The sequence below is a fragment of the Esox lucius genome, chromosome 7 (genome assembly GCF_011004845.1).
Source record: "Esox lucius isolate fEsoLuc1 chromosome 7, fEsoLuc1.pri, whole genome shotgun sequence".
Classification (NCBI taxonomy): domain Eukaryota; kingdom Metazoa; phylum Chordata; class Actinopteri; order Esociformes; family Esocidae; genus Esox; species Esox lucius.
Genome location: NC_047575.1, coordinates 10,397,746 through 10,416,321, shown reverse-complemented (window position 1 = coordinate 10,416,321; position 18,576 = coordinate 10,397,746). Strand labels below are relative to the sequence as shown.

Genomic DNA, 18,576 nt, shown 5'->3' with positions numbered 1-18,576 from the left:
TGGACTCTTGGTTTGAAAAAGAAGAGGAGCAAAGCGCACCGGTCAGGAGCGACAATTAGCGAGTAGACCAAACACATCTCATCGCCTTATTACCCACCATCAGCTACTGTAAAATGATCATGAAACCCATTAGTACTATGTCCCATGTCAAACTGAACGTGTTATCAACCTAAATCAGAACTTTAAAATGTTAATGAAGGACAATATGTACATTTATAATAGACCTAATAAAGTTCTGCCTTCATGATACTATGCATGTGTTTTATGTTGTTGTGCAAATCAGTTTCCTTGCCTTAGCACATCTTGCCGTACTTTGTGTCACTAATTAGTTTAAAAAAGATAGTTTGGGCTTAATAATTTACTTAAATAAGATACCTTTTTTTAACCACACAGGCCATTACATGTTTACATTTTTATTTTATCATGGATGTTTTTATTCTAATTGTCTTAAACCAATCTTTAAGTCTTCCACATGGACATTTTTTTTTAATGAAGTTTATTTCTCTTTTATTATAATTGTTAGTATTAATTATTAGACAAGCATTTCATATCTTCCCATATTTTTGAATAGCGCTGTTAAAGTTATTTGTAACCAATGATGTGTTGAAGGAAAGTTCAGTCTTAAAGAGGTATGACGACATATATCAACTTGCGCTCATACGGGGAAAGATAATACCGTGCATACAGCCAAGACTGATAGGAGCAACATCGAGCAGTAAAATGCATCTCGGAGGCATAGACATGTAAAGCTGTTATTACAAATATATTGTTCATCACACGAGCCTTAGCTATAAAAAGTCCAGGACCTTAAAGCGCTGTAGAAGTTAAATGCGAGGTTACATATATATAGAGTACAAGGTTTTGGGCGATATATTATTTTTGTTTTACGCTGCCGAAAGTCCAGTTCGGTTTTTCCGCGAAGCTCAAAAAATCTATGAAATGTGTTTGCATGTTCTTCTCCGCGAGCGGGGATGTAGAGGTGGGATTGCGAGAATCGAAAGGTTGGAGAGCCCACACGCTCAGCTTCCGAGAAAGTACGTTTTATTTCCCTCTTGTTCTATGCAGGCGAGGACTATATTAATTCAGTTGGTTTAGTGTGAGGTTTTTCTCCTTTCTTTTTTTACATCAATCTCTACGGTAGGCTTGGAGACGGACCGCTTGGACAGTGGGAGCCCTCCCCTCCTTTCGGATCTGCTTTGGTAGGTGCGAATAAAAAGGGCCCGTGTTTGCAAATATGCAGATACATAGGAGGGAGGGGGGATCATACTTTGTTGAAGTCTGCTGAAAGTTGGGATGTCATCTTCCTAACGATCAAGTTAACTGAGAGACTGGAAAAATGGTTCTTATAGCCTCAATCGTGCTGGTGCAGACCATACGCTGGCACCGCAGAGACCGTGGTTTCAGATCATTGAGTCTAGACAAAAGGTATTTTTTGTGCTGCTTTAATGTTAGACAAAATTAGGATTCGCGGCTTTCCGACGCATGTGAAATACTGCACGCACCTTTATTTGCTTGTTGTTTTAGAATACCCCTAATGAGAATTCTGCTGTTACATTCCGTCTTCATTTGTTTGGTTTTTTCTCGGATCATTTTTGTCGATGGAGTATAGAGGTTTGTATAAATTGTGGACAGCTATTCCTTCATTCCAATATTTTTTGTGGTTAAATTTGAAAGTGTGAATCATCTGTTAATATGTATGCGCTCCAAGAAACTTGACGCTCTCCGTAAACATTTGCGATTGAAATGGTGGTACGTTGCCTTGGATCTTGATGTTGTTTTTAAGGCTTTTTATGACAGGTGGGGATAAGGCATCTCATTACATATCGATACGTTGAAAATGAACTTTTATTTTTTGCAGAATTCCCATGAACGGGTGCTTTTGTTAACATGCATAATATATTAAAAACGAGCAACATTGTTTTTGTTTGAGATGTAACTTCTGCGTAGCTTATAGAAATCCTAAGAACAGTATGCCAGTTGTTCGAATAGTGATTTTATTGTAGAGGCAACGTGTTTGATCTTCATTGTTCCGCATGCGACGATCAGCCAATCTCTTGCGCGCGATGTCCCCATGCTATCGCCGCTGCAAGCCGGGATTTATAAGTACGGCAACCCCCTGGTACTGCCGCAATCCACCACCGGTAGTGGCGCTCGTAGGGCTGCATGTTTTTGCAAATAATTAGTCACGATTTAACACACCATCGCATGGTTGGAATGTTGTCTATTTTAACTCAGGATCAGGAATGGAAAAGAAACAGACAGGCGCAGCAGGTTTTGGGATATTTAACTTCCATGGGTCTAGTGCACAAATGTGACGACTGTGTTTGTGCGCGCGCGCGGGTGAGTGGGTGAGTTCTCGTGTGTGTGTGTGTGTCTGTGTGTGTGTGTGCCGGGGGGCGGGGGGGGGGGGGTTAGAAGAGTGTAGATAGGTGTGTGTCTGCGTGACCGCGCGTCTGACTGGAGGAAAGTGTTGCATTTGGCTCTGCATTACCTGAACTCATTGTAGCCTGTAGCCGAGCTACCATGCAGCTTCCCTAAGATACAGGCAACTTTTTGGCATGGCTGGTTGTCAGATTTACGATTGATGACAAGCCTTCTTTGTGAATAGCCTTATTTTTTAATCACATTGTTACTGTTTTATTTACTATAGTCAAGTATTGACCGAAAACCATTGCTATAAACACCTTGTAATACATTATGCTATTTTGACAATAGCCTATTATTCAGCTCAATTTTTGAAATTATAGAAATAGATGACCTGAATATGTGTTAGTTTATCTGCTAATATGTTAGTTTACTAGGTAAGAATTATGATATATACATTGTAACTGTATTTATTTTTGTATTTACATAGCCATCCTCAACATTTTATTAATACAAATAATAATAATAATTTGCAATCAGAAATTAGTTATCAGGCCTGTCATACAAACTTTAGGTAGAGTTTTTCAGCTTGATGATTCCCAAGATGTTTTGGTTGTCATATTGGGTTATTTCATTTTGCTTATAGATTCCATTCAGTTCCCCTTCTCGTTGGCCTTGGGGAGTGTGTATGGTCAGTCTATTTGGGATGGTTTATTCAGCAGAGAGGCCAATTACAGCCGAGCGCTGACCTCCTTGGAGGAAGCATGAACCATGTCTCCAGCAGCTCCCCCTACTTAATCAGTATATGAGGAAAGCATAGTCAGTATAGTAAGGTATTATGATTTCTAGCCTACTAGTGGTTGCCCTAGTGTGCTACTACTACTAGTAGCTGGACAAGTGAAAGAAGCTATGGTAGAAGTCATTACTATAAAAATACAGCCGGTACAGATCTTCTGGTTACCATAGACTTTATGGTTAATGACGCCAGTGATTACGACGTAAACAATAACATTGACTACAAAGTATTCAAACCCCTGACCAATGCTGTCATAAAAAGTCATTACAAATGGTACGTTGGCATTTCAATCGGTTTCATATTTTATTTTAAAATACTGAAACTCTAAATCAATTACTGTAAGGTGACATTGGTTTTATGTTGTGAAATATTTGTAGGAAAATAATCTGTAATATCTTGCTTGTGTAACTATTTAATCATTTTCTGGATAAAAAAAAAAACAGTTGAAAAACAATTGGTAAGGCTGTGAATTTAAAGAAAAATAGTTAGAGATAAAGTAATACAAATGCATTGATTGCAAAAAGGGAACAAACTAATATCTGAGTATTTGGGTATCCCATTGATTGCAGTTGGATCAATAATCAGGAAGTGGAGGCAGCATCACTCCGCCCAGGCACTTCCAAGAAAAGGCTATCTTTGAAAAATCAGCATTCAAACAAAAAGGCGACTTGTGAGAGAAGCCACAGAGAGGCCAACCATCACTTTGAAAGAGCTGCAGAGTTCCGTGACTGGGAGTGGAGTAATGGGCCTCCGATCAGCCATATCAACAGGTCTAAGTAACACTAGCCTGAATTGGAGGGTGGCAAAAAGTACCATATGAAAGCAGGACTGGAGTTTGCTAGAACACTTAGGAGCGGATGCAGGTCAGATGAGATATAGAGCTTTTTTGCCAAAACCCAAAGTGCTATGTGTGGTGCACACCCCACACATCTCATGCCTCAAGACACACCATCCCTACAAAGTATGGTGGTAGCAGCATCATGCTGTGGGGATGCTTTCCAACTGCACCAACATGGCATCTTGTTCAAATTGAAGGAAATATGGAGGGAATAAAATACAGGGAAATACTGCAAAATAACCTATTTCAATCTGAAACGTAGGAGGAAATCCACATTTGAGCATGAGAATTATCCCATGCACAAAGCCAAATCAACATTGGAGTGGCTCAAGTACAAAATGTTGAATGTCTTACAGTTGCCCTGTTAAGGTCCTGATCTCAATTCTACTATCCTAGTATCTGTGGCAATATTTGAAAAGTACAGTCCACAAGAGTTGGCCAACGAACCTGGTGAAAATCTGCCAAAAAGAGTAGTCCAAAATCACTCTGATACTGTGTGCGAAGCTGGTACATATGTACCTAAAAAGACATCAAGCTGTTATCGCTGTGAAGGGTTTTCTACCAAATATTAATGTTTGGGGGTTGGATACTTATGCAAGCAACATACTGTATTTCTGTTAAAATGTTTGTTATATTTTCCAACATAAAACCAATGTCACTTTAAAATTAAATATAAAACAGAATGCATGTATATATATGTATGTGTAAAAACAAACATAATTTCCCACCCAAAGATCTACTGTCATTATCGGAACCTGTTCCTCATGCTTTCAACCGTGCTCTTCTAATTACCATGATAATAATGTCAGAAGAAGCCAAAGATGCAATGATTTTACACTGGTTCCAACACACTGGGTGACCATAGACTTTGGAGGAGAGTAGCCTTTCATTTCAGTTAAGTCTATGGCAGAGATATCATTCCAATGCACAGGTCAGGGAGCGTGTGAATGACATGGTAGAAGAATACAGCCTGAGTGATATTAGGAAACATGACTGGATGAGGTCAAGGGGCAGGCAGAGACCCTAAAAGATATGGAGGAGGGACCTCGACCGATAGGGAATTGTGGCCGTGACTTCTAGGAGAGGAATGGTTGGTCTAGGAAGAGGGACTCTTAAGGTTGGGAAAGATTGACATGTTCCGTTTTGATAGAGATGGAGTGAGTGTGAATGATATGCGGTCAGACAGAGAAACGGAGTGAGACCGGGACACTGGGAAGAGCGAGACACCCACCCACAGGCCTAAATGTGAGCAGTAGAGGCAGCAGCAGTGTGAGAGAGAGAGCACAGCCATGGTCAGACTCAGAGCACAAGAGAGGAGTTGAGGGGCTGGCTCCGGTCCGCCGGCGCCACGGACCCCTGAGCTGGTGAGAATGCGGGGGCTGCGGTCCTGCCTTTGAAGCTTTACCTCCCACTAATTCTGGCCTTCCAATTTCCACACACTGCGCAGACTACACCCCCCCATCCTCTCTCCCTCCCCTTCCCTTTGTTTCCCTTATAAGGACATGCCCGGCCATTTCCTCAGCTTTTCTCTGGGAGGTGCTGTGCTTGTTTGTGCGTGGGGACAGGTCAGGGGCATAGTGTCTCCTCATTGGATTGGGATTTGTCAATTGTAAAGTCTGGATGATGTCCACTACATGTTCTGGATAAGGTGTAGGAGTCCAAATTATTCTGTCCATTTCGATTAATGAATGAATTCAAAATAAAAAACACACTTATATTTGATATTTTTCAATTCTTGGATTGTGGAAATGTCATTTAATAGTGAATTGTTAGATATTTTCTCCGGACGGACTGTCAGGCAAAATGTAAAAAAAAAAACAATGTTACCAACGCTAATTGATGGACATTATCAATTCTGTTTGGTTAACCTACCCTCAGGAGCTTTGATAATGTGGAGAGTCTAGAACAGATTAGGGTGACAAAGACGGTAGTTGATGTGAACATAGTCTATTGTTATGTGATATAGGAGACGTGAAGATAGTTTAGTGTTATGTAAGAGATGTGAACATAGTCCAGTGACATACGATATAGGAGACGTGAACATTGTTCCGTGTTATATGATATTGAAGATTTGAATATAGTTTAATAAATATTCTTTGTCGGAGTAATGAACATTGTCTCACGTATTATATGATATAGTAGACGTCAGTATAGTCTGGTGTTATGTTGGAGACCTGGAAATAGTTTATTGTTATGTGATATAGCAGTTGTGAACGTTGTAAAGTGTTAAATGATATACTGCAGGAGTATTCAAATCTTACCTTACAAGGTCCGGAGCCTTCTGCTTTTCTGTTTTACCTCATGATTAATTGCACCCACCTGGTATCTCAGGTATAAATAAGTCTCTGATTATAGGGTTGCAATGAAAAAATGGAGAGGAACTGGCGTTGAGTTCTAGATTTGAATACCACTCTGATATAGGATGTGTGAACATAGTTCCATATTAGTTGATACAACAAAAATATTAAATATCCACCAGTAATATACCTGCAATGGCACCCTCCTTCACTGTCTGGGAACATTCCCCAATTCCTTTTTAAAATATACCTCCGGACCTCGTAGGGTAAGCGCTGAATCCTCCTGTCCGAGGCTATGACACCACTCTGTGGCAATGCAGCTAATTGGACAGAAATGTGGGGCATTTACACATCCTGATGATGTGTTCAGATTACAGCAGCAGCACCTTCATCTTCTGCTCATGTTGTTTGGTTAGAGGGTTGTTGATGTCATGAGGTATGGCATGCAACATGCTGGTGTCGTTAGTGGTCGACCTGTGTTTGTTTTTTCTAAACGGCTGTTTGTATATGGTCCTTTTTTTTTATTCCCAAGGGCCATTACATTTCAGTTAGTCCTCCAAAGACTTAATGCATTGCCATTAACACAACAAATGTAAACTATGTTAGCATCATTGCTGTAGTCAATAAAATAAACAAAGGTTCTAGGTTATCAAATGCCAGGATATCCTTCAAAACCTTCTTTCATCAGCAGTGGAACCACCACTGAAACTAAGTCAAAGTTTCTATGAGTAGGAGCGGGTGATGGCAAATGGGGGATTTTTCATGGTCTGAAGTCTCAATTCATGTGAAATGGATTTCAATTTGGTCTGCATGTTGCGGGTGGGAATTATTTTTACAAATCCCTTTGATGGAAAGAGTGAGCCTCCAGCTCTTGGTTTTCTCGTGGGAAAAACGAGTGCTTGATTCGACCTAACCCTAAACGGTGGGAATGAGCTCAATCAGCCGGGTCGGGAGGACGCATGGAAGTCCACTGTTCTTTAGTACTTTCATGTTTTGGGGTGTGGGTGAATGTTCCTGTGATGAACCTTCAGCTGAGTAAGTGGACCGATCTTCCCTGGCCATGACACCGAGTCCCAAGGAGCCCTCCCATGGAGCCCTTTCTGCTGTGTCGTAATCTAATAAACAGGTCACGTTACGGAACAACAGCGTAGCCGTGATATTCACATCAGCGCATTGGGTTGTTTACTAAGTTCGCTGTCTAGGTACGATAGCTAAGCCTGTTTTTGAAGGACCTTTCTCTCTCTCTCTCTCTCTCTCGCTCCCCCTCTCTGTGTCAGTTTGTAGGTTGGCAGGATGTGGATGAAGGCTGAGGTTTAGAGCGAGCGACAGGGCTCTAGGGCCTGCCTGCGGTTGGCTGGACGACTCGTCCTCCGTGGGGAGGCGCCGCCCCACCCGGGCTCAGAGCAGACTGCGAGCACCTCTCGGCTCCCCCCCCCTCCCGCCCCCGACCCCCAGCCCGGGACCTCACCTACCGGACCATGTCTAGCGGACGGTCGGAGGGAAGCCGAGAGCGGATAGCCGAGGCGCCAGAGCGGAACAGCTGCAGGGAGGACGTCCCCGTCGTGGAGCGCAGGAACCGCAGTGGCATCATCAGCGAGCCCCTGAGCAAGAGCCTTAAGAGGTCCCGTACCCTCTCCCAGTACACGGCCGCCTGCCCCCCCGCCGGCGCCAATGGACACACGCACCACGGAAGTGGCGAGGCTAAGAGCCACACGGCCAAGCCCCCGCCGCCCCCTCAGCCCCAGCCCACAGTCTCGGCGCTGGCGGCGGCAAAGCTGGATCGGACCCTGGAGCAGGTCCTGGAGGGACAGAACGGCCTGCTGCACTTCGCCCAGGCGGCGGCACTTTTAAAACGGGCCGGGATGGAACACATGCTGTTGCCCGCGGGCATGGGAATGGGGATGGGGGGTAGCGATTCGGGCTCGGGCGCCAGCGACCTGGAGGGGGCGTCCGCCGTGGACTCCATCGGCGGCGTTGCCGACTTCCCGTACGGTGTTGGCGGCGGCTTCCCGTTCAACCCGGGACTGTTCATCATGACGCCGGCCGGTGTGTTCCTAGCGGACAGCGCGCTGCACATGGCTGGCCTGGCCGAGTACCCGGTGCAGAGCGAGCTGGCCTCCGCCATCAACTCCGGCAAAAAGAAGCGTAAACGTTGCGGCATGTGTCCGCCCTGCCGCCGGCGGATTAACTGCGAGACGTGCAGCAGCTGCCGGAATCGCAAAACGGGCCACCAGATCTGCAAGTTCCGCAAATGCGAGGAGCTGAAAAAGAAGCCGTCTGCCGCCCTGGAGGTAAGAGTCGGTGCCCGAGATGACATGGTGGGTCATAGGTTAGTCCAAGGATGTCACAGAGGTTCGTAGAAGGTCAAAGCAGGTCATAGAAAGGCATAGGGTGTCATGAAGGGTCATAGAAGTTCACAGAGGGTCACCCCGAAGGTCAGCAGGGTCACGCGGGATGGGACGAGAAGAGTGTTTGGAAGTGACACTAACCACACAACCGAACTGAGCTGGGTGTACACAGTCTGTTGTGGTTTCTACGCAGAAGTGACGGAGTACCATGGTGGAGGGGGGGGGGGGACTTTGGAGGGGAAGGCTTTGAGCAGGGCAGGGGAATGACAGGTGGCGAGGAGGGGGTGGGGGTGCGGGGGTGTAGACATGCTCCATGGGGTCTAATCTGTTCTCCGCACGCACGGAACAATCCGCAACCACCAGAATGCCCCCCCCCCCCCAACACAACACTACACAGCACAGGTAGAAAGTACTTGGCTATTTGGGGACCATTGCAGGCACAGTAGTCTATGTGTGGCTGGGTGTGTTTGAGACTATGGCTTTGTAGGCATGCGTGTGAGTAAGAACGAGGAGATTGGGTTGGCCTTTTTTTTTATTGTGACAGTTTGCATATAGTAGATGCGTGTTTGTGTGTGTGTGTATGTCAGAGAGCATGTGTGCGTTATTGTGGTAAATTGTGTGATCGTGTGTATGTACGCTAGTATGTGTGTGGCGGAACATATGTGTGGTTTTATGATTGTTGTGTGTGTGTGTGTGTGTGAGAGTGACATGGTCCATCTGGCCACGGGGCTGTCATCTGGAGCACCAGGTGTTAGTACGGCCCAGACGCCCCCCTCACGGCCGCTCTCTTTCTGTCTCCTGTGGCACGCCCGTTTGGCTAAATTGCTTTCAGACTCGCCTGGGTCACCTCAGTGGCAGTGGGCTCAAACTCAAATCAGCGTTGCTCTTTTGTGACCTTTACGAAAGTTATGCGACACATAAAATTCTGTTTCTAGGGCACATAACTTGACGATATTATTCATGATGTCATCGTTGCTATGACAGATGACATAAAAAGGCTACATATTCATATACAGGTGTAATAGACTGTAACAGTGGATTCATATGACCCCTCCCCTCAACTGTCAACAATGTAGTGACGTTATGCAATATGTCATTTCCTCTATTGACCTCCGTCGAATATACAGAAGAAAGCCAGCGTTGCACTAAAATGCATAGGGTTCATTTAAGGTTAATAGAATGTGTTTAGTTTCTTCTTTTCTGGAGAACACTTCTTCTTGTCTTTGCGTCCTGCTCACTATCTCTCACACACAGAAGCCACGTCAGTAAACAACGCTGCCCTGGTCATAAGATGTGCGTTCATTAAAACAGAGTGCCTCCTCACAAGTGATTTCTTCTCAAGCGTTTTAAATTCTTTCTTCATTACCCGCAATCTGCAGAGCGCCGGTATCTGAGCTGCTCCTTTTCACTACGGACACTGCAACATGACAACTCTGGTGGTCATCGTGGGTATTTCCCATTGTTCCGAGCCATGCTCCAACTTGACACGCAAGGAAGATTAATAAGGTCTTGACCCGCATGTTCGCTTATTGTACCTTTTGTTAGCAAGTTAGTAGTGGGAGTGACCATATCATTCTGTGGGAGTGACCTTACTGAGGAAAGTTTTTGTTGTCATTTCATTTGAGCAAAGCTTGTGACTGTGAAGCCACACTCATCGGACGACATCCCTCCCACTTCAATTTATTGTTTTATTTTGTATTTATTAATATTTTTTTATATTTTCCTGTTTTTCTTTTACTTTTTAACTCTGTGTGGTTGTAAAATATAAGTAAGCCTTTCGCTATTGGTCTACACCTGTTGTTTATGATGCATGTGACAAATAACATTTGATTTGAGGTTTAGGGGGAATGTAGATAATTGGTTGGTAGTTTAGAGGGATTAAGCCAATGCCTGTGCGCTGGGAGTTTCTCATAATCTTTCTATATTGGCTTAACCAAGGCCAAGTTTGATGGTGGGGTTGGTCCTACCTTACTGTATATGTAATTTAATTGTATCAGAAGCTTGAAAATGTTTGATGTTAATAGGAGTTGCCATCAGTTTATTGATAGTTATCAGTGTTCAGATGGTAGCGGTGACCACCAATCATTCACAGCATCAGATCAACAGCAAATGATAGAATATTCATGACTGCAGCATTCACTACCAGCTCTGTTTTTGCATTGGTTCCCCTAAACCAAAAGATCGATTCACATAAGTGAACCTCAGTTTCCCCTGATGTCAAATAGTTTCGAAGTTTGTGCTCCTAATGTAATCTGGTTGTTTTGTCATTGTAATATATTCTGAACACAGTGCATCAGCAACCATAAGATAGGAACGGGACAACAACATTTACATTTGGAATAGCTTGGCTTAAAATGACCTGTTGACCTCTCCTTCAGATTGGGTTAGTTCCTCTATCGGTCATGAATGAGACCGTATCCTGGATCTATGCAGGAAGCTTAGTGGTTACTGCATCTGACCAGTAATGGAAAGGTTGCCAGATTGAAACCAGGAGCCTCCAAGGTAAAAAAAAGAAGAAAAAAAAAGAAGCTTTTGTTCTGTCCCTGAGCAAGGCAGTTAACCGCAATAGCTCTCTGGGCTGTTCCTGTAAATAAAAATGTGTCACAGTCAACTTATCCGGTAAAATAACAAACCAAAATGAGTCAGCCTGTCAGAGTGCTGTCATGAAACAGTCCCTGGCAGAGAATAGTGACACAAGACATATTTTCTACAACCGAGGTAGCAGGCGCTTTATGGTTTTAGTTTAACTGACTCGGAAGACCAGGTGTGTTGAATTTAGTCAATCACTGATCTGATCTGTTAGCTCAGTTGGTCTGGTGTGGTGTCTACAAAATCCTGCAGTCTCTGTATCAACACCCCAGGAACAAAAACACACATACAGACACACATTTTTGGCCCCAGTATTTCTTCCTACATCACCCGGGTTTGTGTGTTTACCATTTGCCAGGGCTTGTCAGAGAAGATTGCCGTTCATATTGCCAGTGGAGGCTGATCAAGGCGGCTTCACATTAGATCATTAGATCACACTGGTAAAACTATTAATCCCCGTTTCCCAGTCGAGTAACACTGGGAAACGGTAGTAAAGATTGACTCTGCTTTTCAGTTAAACTGGGGCATCGGGGAATGGTTAGGCATTTTTCTCTGGCCCCTCAGTGCTCCCGGTCACTGAGGTTAGGACGTTTTCAGGGACATCGGGGGCAAAAACGGATGGTCACAGTCGGCCCGTCCGCCTCCGTAAGCAGCATTCAGCAGACAGTCACATGCTGTTCTAGCTTTAGCTGGAAACTGGCCCTGAGTGTCACTTCTAACATGGCCACGGTCTAACAGGGATGCTAATGGATGTGGTTCACTTAGCGAGGTGGCATAGACCCGTTAGCCATAGTGCTTATAATGTGTTTGTGTGTGTGCGCGCGCGCGTGCGTGTGTGTCTGCGTGCGCCTTCGTGTGTGTATGCGCTCATGTTGTTGCATGGGTCTGTGTAAAAATGTACATTGGCGTCGGTTTGTTTCGACCTTGTGGGTAGAAAAACAGGTTACCTTTCGTGTTTTGTGTCATTTTTCTCCGAGACTTCAGCAGTTAGATCATTTCAGATTTCCTATTGACTTTGTTACAAGTTTTAATTGTCGGTTTGTGTGTGTTCATTTGTTGGTTTGCCTGTTCCTGCAAGCGCATTCATTCGTAGGGGGTTATGTTCAGTTGGATGTGCCGTGTGCGTACGTGACAGTAGGAAGTGGAGGCTGATGGCTCTGTGTTGTGAGGCGTCTTGAAGGTTTCCATTGAAACCTCATGGCAAGCCGAAGAAGGGGCCGAAACAAAATGAGCGAGGGAGGTAGAGGTAACGTGCTGAGGCCTTTTGCCACCTCACACCTCGATGGCTGGAGATGTCTGGATTTATTTTGGGAACGCTACGCTTGAACGGAAATAAATGGAGCCCAGGAGAAATGGTGCCTTTCTGCTGCACGTTTTCACCGGCAGCCTCGGTCTCACACACCCTGTCTGCCGTGTGCGTTTTCAGAGAGCAAAAGGAGGCCTTTATGTCACAATGTATGTTCCTGTATTTTCGGTTACGTGTGTCTTTTATTGCCAGTGTTTCTGCATTCTGGTCTGATGTCTGGGGTTTGTTTGTCAGGGTAACCTGGGTCCTTGGGGAATGGTTTTGGTTTTTATGAACGTTTGTTTGTTTGAGTGTATTTCTCGTAGTTTGTTGAGAATGCTGTTTTGTCTGCGCTTTGACCGCTAACTGTGTGTGTCTGTGTTGGTGTGTTTTACCGATCCGGCAGATCTACCACAGGTATTAGATGTATGGTGACACAGCATGTTATGTTTAAGGGCCAGCAGACACAGAGCCACAGAGTGTTCACCCTCCATGGAAACCAAACAACAGTCCGACAGACCGGCAGACTGAAACAGAGACCGGCAGACTGAAACAGAGACCGGAAGACTGAAACTGAGATTGGCAGACTGAAACTGAGACTGGCAGACTGAAACAGAGACAGACTAGGCATGCAGACTGATATTGACATATACCAGTAGGCATGTTGCCAGACAGGCACAGAAACGGACAGACGTGAGAATGGAAAAAAATACACAAAACAGACAGGTAGAGACAGACAGGCCATATTAACATACTTCAATCAATCAATCAAATGTATTCATATAGCCCTTTTTACAACAGCACAAAGTGCTTTTACAGAGACACCCAGGCAGACAGAGACAGACAGACAGGCCATATTGACATACTTACAAGTAGACATACAAAGACAGTCCATATTGACATTCTTACAGGCCAGCAGACAGAGACAGACAGACAGGCCATATTGACATACTTACAGGCCGACAGACAGAAAGGCCATATTGACATTCTTACAGGCCAACAGACAGACAGGCCATATTGACATACTTACAGGCCGACAGACAGACAGGTAAAGACAGACAGGCAGGCATGTAGACAGATGGGTAGAGACAGACCAGTTGAGACAGACAGGCCATATTGACATTCTTACAGGCCAACAGACAGACAGGCCATATTGACATACTTACAGGCCGACAGACAGACAGGTAAAGACAGACAAGCAGGCATGTAGACAGATGGGTAGAGACAGACCAGTTGAGACAGACAGGCCATATTGACATTCTTACAGGCCAACAGACAGACAGGCCATATTGACATACTTACAGGCCGACAGACAGACAGGTAAAGACAGACAAGCAGGCATGTAGACAGATGGGTAGAGACAGACAGGTTGAGACAGACAGGCCACATTAACATACTTACAGACAGACAGACAGACAGGCCATATTGACATACTTACAGGCCGACAGACAGACAGGCCATATTGACATACTTACAGGCCGACAGACAGACAGGCCATATTGACATACTTACAGGCCGACAGACAGACAGGCCATATTGACATACTTACAGGCCGACAAACAGACAGGCCATATTGACATACTTGCTGACCGACAACGAATGGCACATGCAGCAGGGAAGTGTTAACTCCCTTAGCCCAGCGCCGGGAGAGGGAGATGACATCACCGTCTAAAACCATCTGAGGACTAGGGGCGTCAGGGGTTCATGTTGTAAGGGTTCTGGTGACAAGTTGACCTGGGACTGTCTAGTGGGAAGTGATCTAAGGGAATTTGTAGCCTAAAGCTCTATGGACTGATCTAGGATCAGTTGTCCGAGATGTATTAATAGAGTCTGGCCAGGTTTTAGAAAGGCCGCCATGTTAGTGCCTCAACATTTTGGTGACGTAACGAAACAAGAGTGCTTCAGATGAAATGACTCGCTGTGAGCAAGCAAAACGGAGCACCTAAATGAACAGACTTTTTTTATTAGCATGCAGGAGGACATGTGTTCTAGTCTTTTAGCCCCATTCCTGTTAAGAAATTGGCAATCAGAAATATTCAACCTGGGGGCACGAATGATCCCTTACCAAAGGCTACGAGGGAGAAAGCAGCACTCTCAAAACGCTCAGAAGGTTTGGCTGAACCCTCTTTATATGATTCTGAATAGTCCCTACCAAAGTCAAACAGTATCAGAACAAATAAGATAACGAATGAACACTGTAGCCATTTCAGAGTAAAACACTGAAGGATTTCAGGACTGCTTGGGGAAAGGCCAGCAGGCCGCTGTGTGGGGGAAGTGTAGGCTACATGCAGTCTCCATTGAGGAAAGTAGCAGTAACATTCATAGTAAAATCAATAAACAGAGATTTGGAGGCCGGACATTGAAATGGACACCTGGAGAGGATGGTGACCTTGGGAGCCCCCTCCCCCGATTGTGGCAAACAAGTGCGTTCGTTCAGAGTGGAGGTCACAGGTGTTGGCTCAGAGATTCTGCTCCTTTTTCAGGAGTATCTATCAGTAAACACATCCCTTTATTCAGGGAAAGCTTGGTGTTTGAGGCTTCGTTACAGCACACTGCATTCTTCCTTTTGAAAGTTTGTTGCAAGATATTGGTATTTTAGTAGGAAAATATAGTTATTTATTTTTCAACTTGCAATGAAATTTGTGACACCGAGGCACCTTGCAAGGATTTTCCATTCTAATTGTGGGATGTGTTCTCATTTCCATTGAAGGTGTGCTTGGTGGTAACCAATAGAGATGCTGAAGCAGGTGACAGCACAGACATTTGCGTGTGGTAGTTGGAGAGTTACATTGGCTGCCAAGTTACTTGGTCTGTGTTAAGCTAAGTTAGTTATATTCTAGTTACATTTTTCACGTTAGCCACTGATGAACTTTGGTGCATTTTCTGATTGCAAAAACACCTATGGACTGTTTGCAAATATCCCACCATTGCTGGCTAGATAGTGATGAGGGTCATGAAATATTGTTTACTTTAAGGCCACAATGACAAGATTAGGACCAGCCACATTTACTTTATAATGTGAATGGGAAAATGCAGGCTTATTTCAGCTGCCAGAACGCGTCCCCCTTTTGTTAAAGAATGTGAAGCGCTGTCTGCACTAAACGACGCTAATGGTCATGTTGCGCGTCCGGTCTGTGCAGGCAAGGGAGGGCAAAGGAGGGGCCCAGTCCTGTTAGCATGCAAATGTAGCAGACCTGACATCACACACAAACACAGAATAAAAAACCAATGGTGCAGGCTTGAAATGTCACTGAATTTGTTTCTAGTCTCCTTTACCAAAACATTTTGCCAGATTGAGCTCTAGTATAATTTAATTGGCAACACTGAATGCAGCATCCATTTTGAGTCCCTCCCAAATTGTATATTTTTGGATAAATCCCGCCTCCCACAACTTTTCACTTGAATGCATGTTTTTCTGTGAGAAGTAGGGTACATTGTGTTACTCTTAAGTCGTAGGTGAGGTCCGTCAAAAAAAAGGCCTTAAAGGTTACCGTCAAAATGATAATCATAGAAGCGAGAAGAGGATCATGCCCCTCATTGCGTTATATGTTTTTTATTTTCTTTGGTGTTATTGCTGTAGCCTTGTGGTTTCTTGGTGTGTCACACATTTTGTATGTTTCTGTGTGTGTGTGTGTGTATCTGTGTGTGTGTGCGCGCTACGCTGTCTTTGTTTGACAGCCAGGCAAGCAATTGCAACACTGTCTGTATAATGGGCATGTCATTAAGATTGTGTTTGAATCTGGGTCTTGTGTTGTCTGTGCTTTCATGTCTCTGGGTGATGATTTTCTTCTCCGGTATGATTAGGGGTGAGAGTGTGCATGGAGGGATTGTCAGTTATGGGGCCCGTGTTGCTGTAGGTGTATGAACTAATATCAACACGTGCGTGTGTTTCTTTGCGTGCGCGAATGCATGTGTGTGGGTGCGTGAGTGTTTGCCGAGCTGCTCCTCCCGCTCGTGGCAGTTGCTCACTAACGTGCGAGATTCTGATGCTGCAGTAGAGTCGGGCTTTTTCAGAACGCCCCAGGGTCTGAGCCCCCTCGGTCCTCCTCCGTTGTGACCGTGAGCGACCGCTCACACCCCACAGCGGCATGCGTTGGTGCCTGCCCTACTTCCATGCCATCAGAACCGGAGATTCCGGTATGAGTGAGTAACAGAGAGAGCAGTGTCAACCACCATGAGAATGGTGTGGTAGGAGAGGGACGTGACTGCGTGGTGACTAAATAATAAATGTGCTGTATCGAGTTTCGCGTGGAGCCAGGGTTGATGGGGGGGGTGGGGGGGGGGGGTGTAGGAGGGTACAGGAGGGCAGGAGACGCAGTGATTTTACTCTCCGGTGAGAGAAAGGGAGAGGGGAGGAGGGAGAGATAAGAGAACAAGGAGAGAGAGAAGGGGGGAGACGGAGACAAGTGAAGGAGGAGCGGGCAGCGAGGGCGGGTAGAGGGCGACGGTGGCTGTGAATGTGTTTTGATGAGGGGATTTGACGAGTGTGTTGTTGTCTGAATCTTTTCAGTCATTAGTCTGGGGGAGAAAAATATAAACGGAGAAACACTGAGAGACAAAATAGAGAGTGCAAATGTTCAGAGCGGGGCTGGGGATGTGCTGTCTTCTACGCGCTGTGTCCACTAACGCTGTGCTTCTTTCTTGTCCCTTTCATCTTCTGTTTCTCTAAGAAGGTGATGCTTCCTACAGGAGCGGCTTTCCGATGGTTCCAGTAGGACTGTGACCCTCCTCCAACCCTAACCCCATCCCACCCAAACCCAAAGCTCTGCGATCAAGTGCAATGCCAACTCTCGCTTGGATTGTCTCGGGCACGGACACTGGCTGACAAGCAAACAAACAAACAGACAGCAAAAGAAAAAAAATGAAAAATTAAGCAAAAATAATCAATCGATTAATGGATGCACCTACTTATTCCTTGAACCAAAAATTAAACATAAAGAAAAAAATCTATGGCAACTTTCATTCCCTTTTCTATGTTTCCATTTTGGTACCTTTTGTCCTTTTTCCAGCAGGTTTTTTCTGTCGCTTCGACATGGAACTGTTCATTGCCAAACAGAAATGACGGACTGAGTGTGGACAATCAACTAATTTCTGTGTTTGGTGTTAATGTTGTTCACGTGTGGAAAGATACAGTACTTGTGTAGAGAATGTAAATTTACGGCTATATTTTAAAACTAGTGGCTAATGGCAAGCACTATTGTAATTTAGCACCATTGTTCTTACTTAAACCCTTGTCTATTTTATGATTTATATTGTTTTAAGAATATCATTTTGAAACGGATCATTGGTTGTCTTTTAAAAGAAAATGGAATTGTTTCAAAATGTAAAAAAAATACTGATTTCTTATTGAAATGAAAAAACTACTCTCATCCCATTCAGCAGAGGTCCGAGTTACTTTTTTTTTTTGCCCGATGACGCTATCTACCAGAGAATTCACTGGAATCTCCCCAATTGCCCGAACCAACCAATAACCGTGTTTTTCACGCCTGTATTTTCGAGCATTTTATTTTGTGAAACTGACAGCCTTACGTTCCTGTGGCCCAAACAAGTGTGTCATGAGTGTGACATCACAGAGGGCAACAACACTAGGAGACAGCACTTGCTCTGAGTCTACCCATTTGAACCCACTTGCTCTGAGTCTACCCATTTGAACCCACTTGCTCTGAGTCTACCCATTTGAACGCACTGAAACAAGATTTTTTTTAATGTTTTTTTCCATCCATGTTGCTGATAGTTACATCTTTTAAAAACAACAGCGATGTGTTTGTATTCATTTAGAAAAATTGGACTGGTTTTGTGAATAAAAACGAATGCATGTATTTGTGTCAAAATTTACAGTTCTGATGTTTGTCTACTTGTCTTTGCATGTTTTTTTTTTCTAAAACAACCGCTGACTTGAAAAAATTCTAAAGTATGAATATGTCCGGAAATCTTTCAAATTTGTTCCCTTTTCATATCATTGGATATAATAACAATAATAATAATAAAAAAGTGATGGGATGAGACAACACATTAAAGCAGAATCAGGAAGTGGTGTGTTTCACCATGAGTCCTTGGTT

General features: G+C 44.3%; 1 protein-coding gene across 7 annotated transcripts; it reads left to right on the top strand.

The window, feature by feature from the left end:
- The first annotated feature begins 734 nt into the window (after nucleotides 1-734).
- Nucleotides 735-18,354, top strand: cxxc5a (CXXC finger protein 5a). 7 transcript variants are annotated; one of them, XM_020048590.3, is made up of 4 exons: nucleotides 737-1,034; nucleotides 1,142-1,199; nucleotides 7,573-8,586; nucleotides 17,188-18,354. In XM_020048590.3, exons 3-4 carry the CDS (start codon nucleotides 7,774-7,776, stop codon nucleotides 17,230-17,232), a joined length of 858 nt encoding a protein of 285 aa, XP_019904149.1. In that variant the 5' UTR covers nucleotides 737-1,034; nucleotides 1,142-1,199; nucleotides 7,573-7,773; the 3' UTR covers nucleotides 17,233-18,354. The 7 variants fall into 7 exon arrangements, with proteins under 7 accessions (XP_019904152.1, XP_019904149.1, XP_019904151.1 ...); XM_020048593.3 differs by having other exon boundaries at nucleotides 735-1,199; nucleotides 17,191-18,354; XM_020048592.3 differs by lacking the exon at nucleotides 1,142-1,199.
- Nucleotides 18,355-18,576: the final 222 nt, after the last annotated feature.